This window comes from Cebus imitator, unplaced genomic scaffold, assembly GCF_001604975.1.
Source record: "Cebus imitator isolate Cc_AM_T3 unplaced genomic scaffold, Cebus_imitator-1.0 Scaffold68, whole genome shotgun sequence".
NCBI classification, from domain to species: Eukaryota; Metazoa; Chordata; class Mammalia; order Primates; family Cebidae; genus Cebus; species Cebus imitator.
The window spans coordinates 10,507,780-10,520,890 of NW_016107383.1; the positions used below are offsets into that span (position 1 = coordinate 10,507,780).

Genomic DNA, 13,111 nt, shown 5'->3' on the forward strand with positions numbered 1-13,111 from the left:
CAAAAGCTTTGTTTTTTAAAGATAAAGCAGTTTGGTCAACCTAAAACAGCTGCTTTTAGTTTTTGATACCTCATTAGATAGGACTGTTTTCAAATAATTTCCAGAAACTAGTGGTCTTATAACCATCACAAAAACATTTTGTCACTTTTCTGTGTAAGCTCAATTTGAGTCTCAGTCCTTCTTCTAACATTTGACTAAGACCTTAGACTGAATTGTAACAAGACTTGAAATCCAGGACTTTTTTAACTAGTGGTTCTTTATTTATAACATAGGCTGAAGCAACTGTTACAATGTAGAAGGGAGACACATTACACGATTGTTATTTATACAAGTTTAGAACAAAAAACTGCACAGGGAGAGGTCAACTCTCAGTACAAACTAGCAACTAAACCACAATAATTTACAGTTAGAAACGATTTCTTTATTTTTAGCTGTGACACGGCTTTTACAATATGCAAAAACACAAGCAGAACTACCCAAGGTGTGTTGTCACATTCTTTCTACATTGAATTTGGCAACATTTTATTTATTCAGATTATACTAACGTTTAAAAACTAAACAAGTGAAAAGCTGTACCAAGGTACAGTTACATCCATTTATTTCAAAGGTTTAAAATACCACTTTTATCTATTGTGATTACCTTGCAGCGATTTCTGCTTTTGCAAAAACCATCTCAAGCATCATATGCACAATGCATCAGCTACTTTTAGTCATCAAGATTGGTGGGCTAAACCACAGGCACTACTGTTGCTTATATTCTGTAGAAGGAGCTTGTTTTTCAAAGAAAAAAGCTTAGTTTCTAATAATCATGCCTTTGCTTTAAAGCCATAACATAAAATGTCCTTGAGCAATCGCAACAGTGTTCAATGTTAATATATAGAACAATGACCATACAGGTACATTACTCTCACATCCAGTGCGTTATGTGTTAAAGCGTAAGATTAGGTAATTGAGGATTAGAGCCAACAGAAATCTGCAGGGTGTATGAGACCCACCAAGCTCCTCTTCCTTGAGAGGTTCAGTCAGAAATGTGCCCTTTTAACTGACCTGACTGCTAAGGAACTTGCTTGCTTTCTTAAACACTATTGTCTTCAAACGTGATCCCTTTAAATCTACAAATATCTGTTGGCATTAGGGGATGGGCATTATAACAAATTTAACTTCCACTTAAAAAAGTAAAAGACAAATCCTTTCCAAAAAACATTACCCAGAATACAAAAAAAGGACAGTATAGTGGTCAGATTCCCAATTACAATAAACAAATCCTCCTCTCTTCAATGTTTACTGTGAAGCCAATTAACTGCCATTTATTTAAAAGAAGGAAAACAAGCCCCCAGATTGGTAAACACATTGGCAAGTTGCTAAACTCCAAGCTGGCTACCCTTGTCAGAGCCGTTTTAAAGTTTTTTTCAAAATATTTGGGCTTTTTAAAGCACCCAGCCTGCTGGGCACAGTTAAGTAAAAGGCATTTACTATAATCTTAAGAATTCCCTGCTATCATTTTTAAATGTTTTCACATTTTTTAAACTGCCTTACTTTTTTTGGATGTATTTGGATTCCATGGAGGTGAGTACAATCAAAGAGAAACTCAAGTAGGGGATTCTACAACTACCCAGTGGCAGCATGCATGGGACTGGAGGTGGGTGCTGTGTGCAGTCAAGAGGAATCGTGGAAGAAAGGAAGTCCTTAAACACCCTACAGAACCAAACACTGCAATCCAGTATGGCTTATTCAAATGCATTTACCATGAAGCTACTAGAAGAAATTCAACCTACAAGGCTACTCTTAAATGTAACAGGATCGGCTATGTTGACAGTGTGCCCCTCCCATGGCCCTCCCCCCAATCCCAACAGTCTACCATTTCCAGTTACTTCACTCTGAATATTGCTCACCAATTGTTACTCCTGCTCTTTTCATCCAGAACATTGTATATTTAAATGAGGATTTTTACCTCTTACCCATTTAGTTTGTACATTAAAATAAGTTGCATTTGCTTCTAAGCTAGACTACTACAATGCATCTACAAAAGCTTGTGGGGGGAAAAAAAAAGAAGAGTGAAGTATAGTAAATCCTTTTCTAAAATGAACTACTTCGTGGTTCCCCTGCCCCAACCCCCCCTTATGCATTTAAAATTTTACAAAGACTTGTAAAAAAGTTAAATGGAATTTGGCACCTTCAGAAAAATCAAAAGGGAAACTAAGATTAAAATGTGCAGAAAGAAAATTGTCAATATTTACAAATTAAAAGATCAAGATTATGTCAGTTACGTATGTTGGTTTTAATTCTTATCTAAAGGTGTCGAGTACTTTCAAAAGAGCTATGTTCTGAGTTGCCTACAAAATCTTTTGTTTTATTATAGATTGGAATGGATCAAGACAAATTAGGTTTCATTAGTTAAACAGTTCATTCCCCACTGGCAGCATTTCTTGTGAGCCTAAGAGAGGCGAGGGGCTGAGCGATCATTTGTCGTGGTCTTCTTCAGTTTCACGCCCCTTCGGATGGCGTTCAGCATGTCTTCTCCTTGTGGAGTATCCCTTGGGCTCAGGTCTGCGGGGTCACTCTCTGGAATCTGGCCTGGGGAGACAGTGGCACTTGGGGGATCCCGTTCCTGGTCTTCTGCTTCACTTTCTGGAATTGCCTGTCTGTGCTCCTCAGGGATACTGGGCTTCGGGCCTGGAAGTGGAGGGTTGATGGAAGCTTGGCCACTCCACATTGAGGAGGGCATGCTGGTGACGCCTTGGGGGCCTTCACCCACAGATGGCGACTCGGGGCTGTGCTCCCCCTGCTCTTCTGGCCCATCTGGAGGGGCTGGCAACACTCCTGGGAGGTCTGGGACAGTTGGGGTCTTGACAGGGATCACAGGTGTCTTGATGGGGATGGGACCAGCTCCGATGGTCCCCCGGCGGACAGAAGGCTTGGTGGAAGGGGTCCGTCGGATAGTTGCAACCCCTGGAGTGACCATAGCAGGTCCCAGGGTGGTGGGGAGGCCAGCAGTTGAGGCTGGACGCTTGGCTTGGAACATCCGTCGGTAAGACTGGCTGATGTCGCTGTTTCTTGGAATGGTGGAGGACTTGTCGAACTCCTGCTGATCTGCCTCCTGGTCACCACTTACAGAGAAATAATCATAATCTGAAACTGATTATAGGATTTGATTAGACATATTCAAGACAGCAGCTTTGCTTTTTGATTATTCTGTGCTGGGAGGACAAAAGGCACGCAAGGCAGGGCATACACACAATCTCATCCCAAGCTTCCCCAAGTTTCTCTACCATCTTCAGAAAGCTTCACCAACTAAGAACTCCCTGGTAGGGAGCTTTGTTCACTGATGTATCCTGAGTACCTAGAACAGTGCTGGGCATGGTTGTCACTCAAATACTGTCAATGGGGAAGAAGATAAAGCTGCTAGGCTGCGGCGAAGCTACCTCCAAGCATCTCTGGGAGGAACAAGGGGGATGAAAGAAGACAAATTCTCCAGTCCAGAATTCAACATGAAGATCAAACCTCAAATAGACTAGTCTAGGCTATAACATCTCCCTGATAATTAACTGGTGAGGCGAGGGCTAGACAAAGAACAAAGCTACTGACTGTGAGTCCCTGACGACAAGGGACAGAGACGGTTTCCATCAGTGTCATGTGCTCGCTTCCTCGTAAGACCAATCTCAGGATCATGTGGGAGCTTACAGATTAAACAGCTCACAGCACTGACTCTGAACCGTCATGCTACTGATCATTTGGGCCAGATAGTTCTTTGTTGCGGAGGACATGGTGGGGAGGGGCCGTGCTGTGGTTTTTTACAGGATGTTTAAGTGGTATCCTTGGCCTGTGCCCACTAGATGCCAATAGTACCCCTCCAGTTGTGACAACCAGAATTGTCTACAAATCCTGCCAAATGTCCCTTGGGAAATAAAATCACCCTCCAATGAGACTCAGTCTTAGAGGTTTTGACTAATGAAATGCATAGCTTTTGGTCAATTATCATAGATGTTCCAGCTGTTGGATTTTCATCTTTCTTTGTATGCAGTGGACATGGAGATGAGGGAGAAGGCTTCGATAGAGGATTTGGCTGAAATATGTTAAGAGCTTGGGCATTACACTCTAACACACTTAGGTTCCAACTCCAGTTCTGTTACTTATTGGTTGTGTGAATATGAGTGAGTTACTGAGCCTTAATTTCCACTTCTGTACAACAGGGATAAAAATACCTACCCCGTAAGTGGCTGTAAAGATTAAATGGGAAAATAACCATAAAGTGTGTAGTGCAAAGTGCTAAAACAAAAATGAAGCTTTTCCTTTGAGACAGGGTCTCATTTTGTTGCCCAGGCTGGAGTGCAGTGGTGCAATCATGGATCATCACAGCCTCAACCTCGAAGGCTCAAGCAATCCTCCCACCTCAGCCTCCAGAATAGCTGGGACCACAGGTGTTTGCCACCACACCTGGCTAATTTTTACATTTTTTGTAAAAACAAGAGTTTCACCATGTTTCCCAGGCTGGTCTTGAACTTCTGCAGCTCAAGCAATCTGCTCACTGCGACATCCAAAAGTGCTGGGATTATAGGCATGAACCACAGCCCCTGGCCTGAAGCTGTTCTTATTACAGCACGTCTCCATTCAAATTGGAGACTGCTGAGTATGATGCTGAAAAACGCCAAAGGCTGTGAAAGTCCAGATCCCTTTCTTATATGGCAGCTACCTGACAACTACAGGTGAGCTCCCCAAGGCATTCCCAGGTGACGGAAACAGTGCTGATACGTGTTAGCCAATGGTGAGGTTGTGGGTAAAATGGACCTCCAGTTTTCTATCTCCACACCTGGGGCTGCTCAGAAAGCCCAACTGCACACCCCAGGCTGCCCCATACCTTGGGAAGGGATGGTGTCCTCAGAGCAGCACGGGGTGGTCGTCTGGGTGCTGTAGCCGCTGGAGCACTGAAGCGAGTCCCGGCTGCTCCTCTGGGTGTCCAGCTGCAGGCCCCGAGACAGGGCCAGGGCCAGCTCCTCACAAGCCTCCATCTCCTCACCAGGCTGCAGCATGGAGGAGAGATATACATGTTGCTTTGAGGGGGGGTGCTCAATGTCACTCCTGTTCTGCCCCCAGGAGCACTCCATGTCTGTGGGCCCAGAGGGCTATTGAATTGCTTGGGTCCCACTCAGACCCTAGAAAGTTCTGCCTCTGATTCCCACACAAGGCTTTTTCCCAGGGACTTTGCCTTAGAACAGTAAGTCAGGGAATGGAGCCCAGGTCCCTCCAGCTGCAAGGCTGCCTCAGCCCCCAGTTGCTGGCCAGAATATGGCCCCCAGCCAAGCGGAGGTGGCCCCAACCAACTATCGAGAACAAGAGCGTCACCCTGGTGGCAGCCGACACAGTCATGCTCCGCGGTCTCTGAGCCTCCTCAGCTGCTGCAGGTGGGCCGCTCGAGGTGGTGGGTCCTCCCCCGTTGGGGTCCGGCTCTCGCTTCTCTTTGCGGCGCTGTAGGGTGTTCACCAGAGGCTGGTCGTAGGGCCCTGGCTTAGCCCAGTCCTATGCAGAACAAGTGCAGTCAGGAGCCAGGGCCTCTGCCTCCACTGGAGGGCTGCAGGGACCCCACAGACAGCTCCCCAGAAAAGGCACCTGGGTCCCTTAAGGGGAATTCTGGCTGGGACAAGCCACAGGCCCTCCGCATGCCCTCTCCAGGCTCTAAAGGGCAAGCAATGGAAAACCCTTTGGGGGTCCCCTGTGTACCTCCCTTTTCCTCATCTCTGCCCAATGATTAAAAACTCTCACCCACCAGGGGGCAGCAGGAGACCCAGCAGCCACCTAACAGGTGACCCATGTAAGCTAAGGGCCCCGCCAGGGGACAGCACATCCTGCTTCTCCTGTCTGAAGGGATGATCGCTCCTTAACAATCTGGATGGCTTCCCGTTAGGGGAGCGGCCATCAGCGAGCACTAGAGTAATGTCAGCCCCTCTCCCTGCATTCCCAGGAAACCAGCCCCAAAGGGCACAGCAGGCTCCCTGCCCTCTCAAGCCCTCAGAAGGAAAGGAAAGCTCCCAGGGGCAGGAGAAAGATTCCGAGGAGTCTTGAGACGTCCAGACAGCCTGTGAAGGCTGAAGTCAAAACCTGCTCAAAATGCTGGCAGCTGAGGGGCCTACTTAGGGTCCTCCTCCCAAAAGAGAGCAGATTATCCTCCTGGAGGAGCATTCATCAGACTTGCTGGGGGATCATTTTCAAACTTTGTCTTTATATTAAAGCAAACATGTTTGAACACTCAAGACTAAAACTAAAGTCTGCGTGTACTTTTAAGTTCAATATAATCATCCCAAACCTGCTTTGGGTTATGGTTCTGTTACCACAGTCCAGCAGGGAACTCATTAGGGAAAATGGGAAACATGGCCAGAAGGACAGTCCCCCCCGGACCCCCTAGAAGCTCTCTGATCATGCTGACACCCTCAGGTGGCCCCCAGGAGGGGATCAACCCACAGATTACAACTTGATGCAAAACTGGGCCTTTCGACTTGGAACCGCCGCTCTGCAGTGCACACTGCGCTGCCGTCTATCAGGGACTGACCAAAATCCCCTGAAGGAAGATCCTCAGCCCCAGCTACCCATGGAAATTGCTGTCTTAGAGCGGCTGGCTGCTTTCTGGTTCTCCCGCAATGGGAGTTTCCTGAGGGAGAGGCATTATGGGGAAGAAGGCAGAGTGTGAAAGGAAGGGGGTGAGGGGAGAGTCGGGTGAGGGGGTGGAACAGAAGAGGGGTGAGTACAGAGGCAATGACAGAAGGAGAGGAGGACGGGGAGAGACACAAACCTTCCAGCTAGGGATCTGAGATGACGGGAACATGCCGGGCCCAATGGTGTAATAATGAGCGTAGTCTGGAAGGTGGACAGAGGTGACCCGAGGGAGCAGGCGGGAGGCAGGCAGGCAATGAGGGAAAAGGCCTGCACCCGTGGGCCCCACGTGGGACTCACTTGATAAACTATAGTGAGAAAACCCGTTAGACAACTGGAAACAAACAAAAAAGGGGGGAAAAAGGAAAAAAAAAATTAATATAACAGGATGAATGCGGAGATACAAAATGGCATTGACATTCAAGGGAGGGGAAACCAGAAAATGTATAAATAAAACAAACATCAGGGCTCTGCTTCTCACGGCTGATCCGTGATGCAAGAGAATAGGGCCGGGGTGCAAAGAACGCACATCGATTTGACACCAAATAAGCATCTTTGTTTGACCTACATGTTAGAAGTTTGGAAACTGATCAGTGCTCTCAATTTGTGGCCTTCTCAATGGTTTTTGATTATGTAACTAAAGAAGCCTCACTCATTTCATGGTGATAGTATTTGCTCATCTCATTATGCAAATTAAAAAATTCCAAAGCGTCTTCAAATGAATCTGTTCATTCTAGGTTTCCAAAATCATCGCATTGCTCAGGAGCAGATTCTCAATCAAGGGCAGTGGGTGGGGGTGCAAACTAAAAAGCAGAAAAGCACACAGCCTCTGACACAGTGACATGGCTCATCCAACGGGCTGGTGGATTGCTCGGGAAGAGAGGGAGGAGGATGGATAGGCACACAACACCTGGTCTGGAAGAAAGCCTTCACACCTCCAAATTCCCCATATCCCTTCTTCTCCCTCGGGACGGTCATTGTTCAGCAGCCAGGCACTCATTCTAGAAAATCCCCTCAGCCTTGTCCCACCCACTGTCCCCAAGAGGAGCCCCACTCTTGGTGTCATTCTGAGCTTCCAGGTTGCCACAGCTGTGAGGGCTGTGTGAGCAGCAGGCGGGGGTATCAGGGGAATGGGGCCGCTGTGGCTGCCACCCGGGCGGTCACCTTCTCTGTGGACACCCAGGCGCCCATGGTGGAGCCCGAGCTGACAGAGGTGGGGGAGCTGCACTCGCTCACTGACTGGCAGGTTTCCGAGGCTTCGGAGGAGGCCGAGCTGGACGAGTTCTGCAGCAGGGGAGGGGCCACACGAGGGGACCAACAGAAATCGAACCACACGCCACCAAAATGTAATAAATAAAAAGAAAAGAATGGGGGCAGGAGTGGGGAAGGGCACGCACAGAGAGAGACAGACATACACAGAAGAGGAGAAGATGAGAGAAGCAGAGGGTTAGGGTTACTTTTCCCCCAAAGGTGCATCCATGCAGAGGCTTTCAAGCACTTGAAAAGAAGTATGCGACGCGGCCAGCCCCAGATCACTAGGCTGTCGGTCCCCAAGGACACAATTTGTGTGTCTTTTGCTGGAACCCAGAAAGCACGCCTGGCACTAGAATATCCACGCATGGCATTGGAACTCCCAGCAAGGCTGTGCTCTCTTGGGTGTTTCTTCACATGCCACAGGCCCAGGTCCCCAGGGAGGCCCTGCCTGTCACCTCTCTTATGTGCACAGGCATAATTTATTGCATGAAGATAGACCTTGGCTTGGGCTTTGCTACATGTCTGCCTGGAACAGCTCTACTTCCTGGACTCTGCCTTCATCAAATGCAGCCTGTGGATCCAGGAGGGGTGGTTTCCAGCTATCAAGCCTCACTGAGATATACTTTTAGGTTTCGCATCTGGAATGTGATTTTGGGGTTTGGGGCAGTGAAGCCTTCTGGTCAGCACGATGTTTCTGGTGGCCATTGCGGGGCGGAATGAACCATCTCTGGAGAGGTCTCATTTGGGAAACAATCTCTTTACGCTGATCTGTATTAAATATAAGCCACTCCCAGCCTGGCTTCCTGATGTTCAGCTGGGGCAGGGACTGTTCCTGTGACCTTAGCTATACACACACCCAGGTTTCTTCTAGTCCTGGACCTGGCACATGGCTGGGACTCAAAAAATAAGGAATGAGAGACAGTGATCATCTCTTTCTTGTAAACTGGGTCTCCTGGGCACTGCTTCATGTCCATCCGGGTACTTGCTTTACATTTTTTCACTGTTAACTGCAATCTCTGGCATAACCTCAGTTTGTTTAAATAAGCTGACTCCTCTCTCTCTTGTAATTTCTCTGAAAGTATTCCTATATTCACCATCAAGGAGGCCAGATTCATGTTTCTGTCTCTTTCACCTACAAAAAAGAGGTCCCTACAAAGGAATAGAGATTTTGCTTTCTTGTCCTATAAGGGCAAGGAACCAATCACTCAACAATGTGTGGGGCTCGGTGGACCCAAAGCAAGGAGAAGCTCCATGGTGGACGGACATCCTAGCTGTACCCCGAGGTCAGTGTCTGGTTAGCAGCCCAGGATCTGAAGCTGGAAGGTTTGGATTTAAGTCACATTTCTGCCACTTCCCAGTTGAGAAACTGTGCACTTAAAGCCCTTTAAACCTCAAATTTTTTTTATTAACAAAAAACACCCAGATGTGGTAGCTCATGCCTGTAATCCTAGCCCCTTGGGAGGCCAAGGCAGGAGGACTGTTGAGGTTAGGAGTCGGAGAACAGCCTGGGCAACACAGCAAGACCTCATCTCTACAAAAAATAAAACATGTAAAAGGGGAGAGGAGTGAGAGTTGAAAAACTGCCCAAATTGCCCATCAGGTACAATGTTCAATATTTGGGTAATGGGTACACTAGAAGCCCCATCCCCACCGGTATGCAAGCCACATGTATTCTCAAATCTAAAATAGCATTAGCCAAGCATGGTGGCACATGCCTATAGTCCCAGCTACTTGGTGGGCTGAGGTAGGAGAACTGCCTAAATCCAGGAGTTCGAGGTTACGGTGAGCTATGATCCTGCCACTGCAATCCATTCTGGCTACAGAGTGAGACCCTGTCTCAAAAAACAAAAACCAATAAAACTAACCCATCGTAGGGCTGCAGGTGCAGATTTCTTTGGACTTCTGCTCACTTTTTATTAATAATCTTTTGACTCAAATGTAGTAAATGGCTCTAGGGTGAGACCCTCATTGAAGACATGGCCCCACTCCTAGGCACTGATGGGTGAAGGCACAATTTGAAGAGTGAGGGGGGAGGTAAACCACAGAATTCTGAACAAATTCCATCACTCAGCTTTCATCTCAGACCTGTGTTACTCAGAAGAGAAATGAAGGGCTCCTGGGCCTCCCTTTCCCCCACCCTAAAGGAGAGGTTCCTGCCTGTAGGAGATGGTACCCTCTGGCTAATGTGATCTGTACAACTGCCTTTACTTTCCCCTTTATCTTATAGTAATAAGCAGTTGTAATGTTTTTCTTGAAAAACAGAATTCTCTATTAAAGTGTTGCTGCATCCCTGAGCTCATTAAAACTACCCTAGTGGCTGGGCGTGGTGGCTCACGGCTGTAATCCCAGAACTTTGGGAAGCTGAGGTGGGCAGATCACCTGACATCAGCCTCACCAGCCTGGCAAAACCCCATCTCTACTAAAAATACAAAAGTTAGCTGGGTGTGGTGACGTGTGCCTATAGTCTCAGCTACTTGGGAGGCTGAGTCAAGAGAATCACTTGAACTCAGGAGGCAGAGGTCACAGTGAGCCAACGCCACACCACTGCACTCCAGCCTGGGGCGACAAAGCGAGGCTCCATCTCAAAAACCCAAGAAAACCAAACAAAAACCTACCCTAGAGTTGCTAGATACATGTCTTGGGCACGGGTTTTCAGATGGAAGTAAACCCAACATGGCCCCTTCCACTTCCCTCCATGCCACGGGAAACACTGCTCTACCCCATCCACACTCACAGTCTTAGATGGGAAGGCTGTAGCACGAGGCCTCTCCTTTTCGGAAAGGGGTGTCAGTGCACACTACTATGTTAATTTGTCAGTCAATTAAACACACACACACAATTGTGCTGCACGCTCCCACTCTCCTCCTGACCCTTGGCTCTCTGCTTGTGAGCAGCACATATGGTTTAGTGAAGCACACAGCGAGGAAGAGGGGACTCCTTACAGACCGAGCCAAGCACCCCAGCTGGGACACGCACTTTCAGGCACTCAAACTACAGCCGCGGCTCTTGGTTCTGAGTGCATTTAAAATTGAGTGTGTATCCAAGGAAGAGGGACAGAGGCCACAGTCCCCCAGGATGGCTGAAAAATGCTAACAGGAGTGCTGAGCTGTGAGGAGCGTAACGCAGAGCTCTGGCATGGGTTTCCCAGCAGGTGGGGCTGTGGGGCACCCAGCATTCTGTACGTAAAGCTACTTGCCAAGTTCAAGGCACACACCAACCCAATGACACTAAGGGAGAGAGGACAGAGAGGAGATCACATACACTGATGACGCACATGAAGGGTGTTCAGAGGCCCTGCCAAGCTCTTGCTCTCTGCTCCAGCTAGAACCATTGGCTTGGCACCATTAAATCTAACAGTAGTTGAAGAGATTTCTCCACACCTCCCCTTCCAGAATCTAAGTGCCAACAGAATTATGTGCATAAGCTCTGATGGTCCATTCTCATTCTCAACACAGATTGATAAAGGGAAACTGAGCACACCAAGGAATGGTATCGGAAGCACTATTCAACCTTAGAATCTCAGTCATTCAGGGAGAACCCGAGATGTGGGGGAGGAGGTGTCCCCATTGTGAAATGCCCTTTAATTAGAGCATTTAATTATGCCCGCTGGGCACTTACAGGGACGCCTGAGAGTGGTCAAACCTCTTTCAATCCATCTACTTACATGTAAGAGCTCCCCAAATCGATGTGGTAATGCAACCATTACCACCATGGAGACAGGCTTCAAACCCACTTAGAGCATCTCTCCCTTTGGGGAACAACACATCTAAAGATGAGAAATTAAACCAGACGTTTCTCAAGTCAGTAGGCAGGGGCTTGTCGAAGCCAAGGTACTTCTTTGGTTCTGGCCATCGATGGTGGTCAGGGCACCAGGTGTGACAGCCACTCCTGGAGCCAAGGGTGCCCTTACCTGGTTGGGGGCCTCTGGCGGCATTGGGGATGGTGACTTGGATTGGAAGGCGTCCTGGGATATGAATCCTGAGTCGTGGGAGGACACGCTGGACAGCCTCACAGGAGCCTGCTGGGCCAGGTTGGAGCTGCGGTAGCGGTAATGTGAGCTGGGGGAATGGGAGTGGGAGCCGCTGGACCGGGAGTCGCTGCTGTTGACGCTGTTCAGGCTGCTGTGGGGACAAGCAGGGGTCAGGGGAGGGCAAGGAAGGTAAAGAGAGCAGGGGCAGTGGTAAAAGAAAGGAGGAAGGAGGGGAACAGACAAGAGGTAGGAGCACAACATAATGCAATCAGCTCTCTGCCCCGAGACGCAGTACAAACCACGAGACACATTTTCAAAACACCAAATCAATCAGCTAGTGCAAAAAGCTTTCCAGGTGACCCGGGGGAAATACAGCTGCCAGCACTCAGGTCTCTGATGGTAACCATGTGGCATTCTTAGGAGGGAGGTCTGGGGTTCTAAAAAGTCAAGTGCCACCCAACTCTGCTGCTTCACCTCCCACCAAAACCAGGGGAGCTGATGTCAGTAGCAAGAACAGGGACAGAGCTATCTGCCTGCAGGAACCATGAGCCTCAGTAAAGCCCACTGGGGCTTCAATGTGACTGGAACGTTCTTGGATTGACCATCGGGGTCCACACTACCAATGGATTTGCTGAGGTGATTTCACCTAGGTGAGTCTGGTCAAGCCTACTGTAAAGAACATCAGCAAATCAACTCAATGTGTTGTACATGGGTTTTACCTTTGGTTAACCAAGTGATGCTTTAATTAATGGTTTTACTTTGACCCCAGCTGTTTCTCTGTTAAAATACCCATGGGTCTGGCACAATAGCACACCTGGCAAGAGGCAGGCAGCTTTCAGAGACTAAGGGCAATCAATGCTCAGCTGTTTGCTTTCGAGATGGCACAGTAAACAGAGCGTCAAATAATGATACACTCTCTCTGGGTTTCTGTCTGCATTCCACCTCCACTCATAAGAAATACGCTCCTCGCCAGGCTCAATGGCTCATGCCTGTAATCCCGACACTTTGAGAGGCCAAGGTGGGTGGATCACTTGAAGTCAGGAATTAGAGATCAGCCTGGCCAACATGGTGAAACCCCATCTCTGCTAAAAATACAAAAATCAGCCAGGCATGGTGGCAGGCACCTGTAATCCCAGCTACTTGGGAGGGCAAGGCAGGAGAATCACTTGAACCCGGGAGATGGAAGTTGCAGTGAGCTCAGATTGTGCCATCGCACTCCAGCCTGGATGACAGCATGACCCAATC

At 48.2% G+C, this 13,111-nt stretch overlaps 1 protein-coding gene across 8 annotated transcripts in view; it reads right to left on the reverse strand.

Moving 5' to 3' along the window:
• Positions 1 to 238: 238 nt before the first annotated feature.
• MTSS1 (MTSS I-BAR domain containing 1) overlaps positions 239 to 13,111 on the reverse strand; it is a 186,845-nt gene continuing 173,972 nt past the window's right edge. For 2 of the 8 annotated variants that reach the window (XM_037739335.1, XM_037739336.1), the window contains 6 exons: positions 11,807 to 12,017; positions 7,807 to 7,926; positions 6,782 to 6,976; positions 5,341 to 5,514; positions 4,856 to 5,018; positions 239 to 3,135 (listed from right to left, as the gene is read on the reverse strand). In XM_037739335.1, coding sequence (XP_037595263.1) covers positions 2,435 to 3,135; positions 4,856 to 5,018; positions 5,341 to 5,514; positions 6,782 to 6,976; positions 7,807 to 7,926; positions 11,807 to 12,017 — 1,564 coding nt within the window. In that variant the 3' untranslated portion in view covers positions 239 to 2,434. The remainder of the gene's footprint in view (positions 3,136 to 4,855; positions 5,019 to 5,340; positions 5,515 to 6,781; positions 6,977 to 7,806; positions 7,927 to 11,806; positions 12,018 to 13,111) is intronic. The other 6 variants (XM_017530751.2, XM_017530750.2, XM_017530752.2 and 3 more) reach the window with 3 other exon arrangements.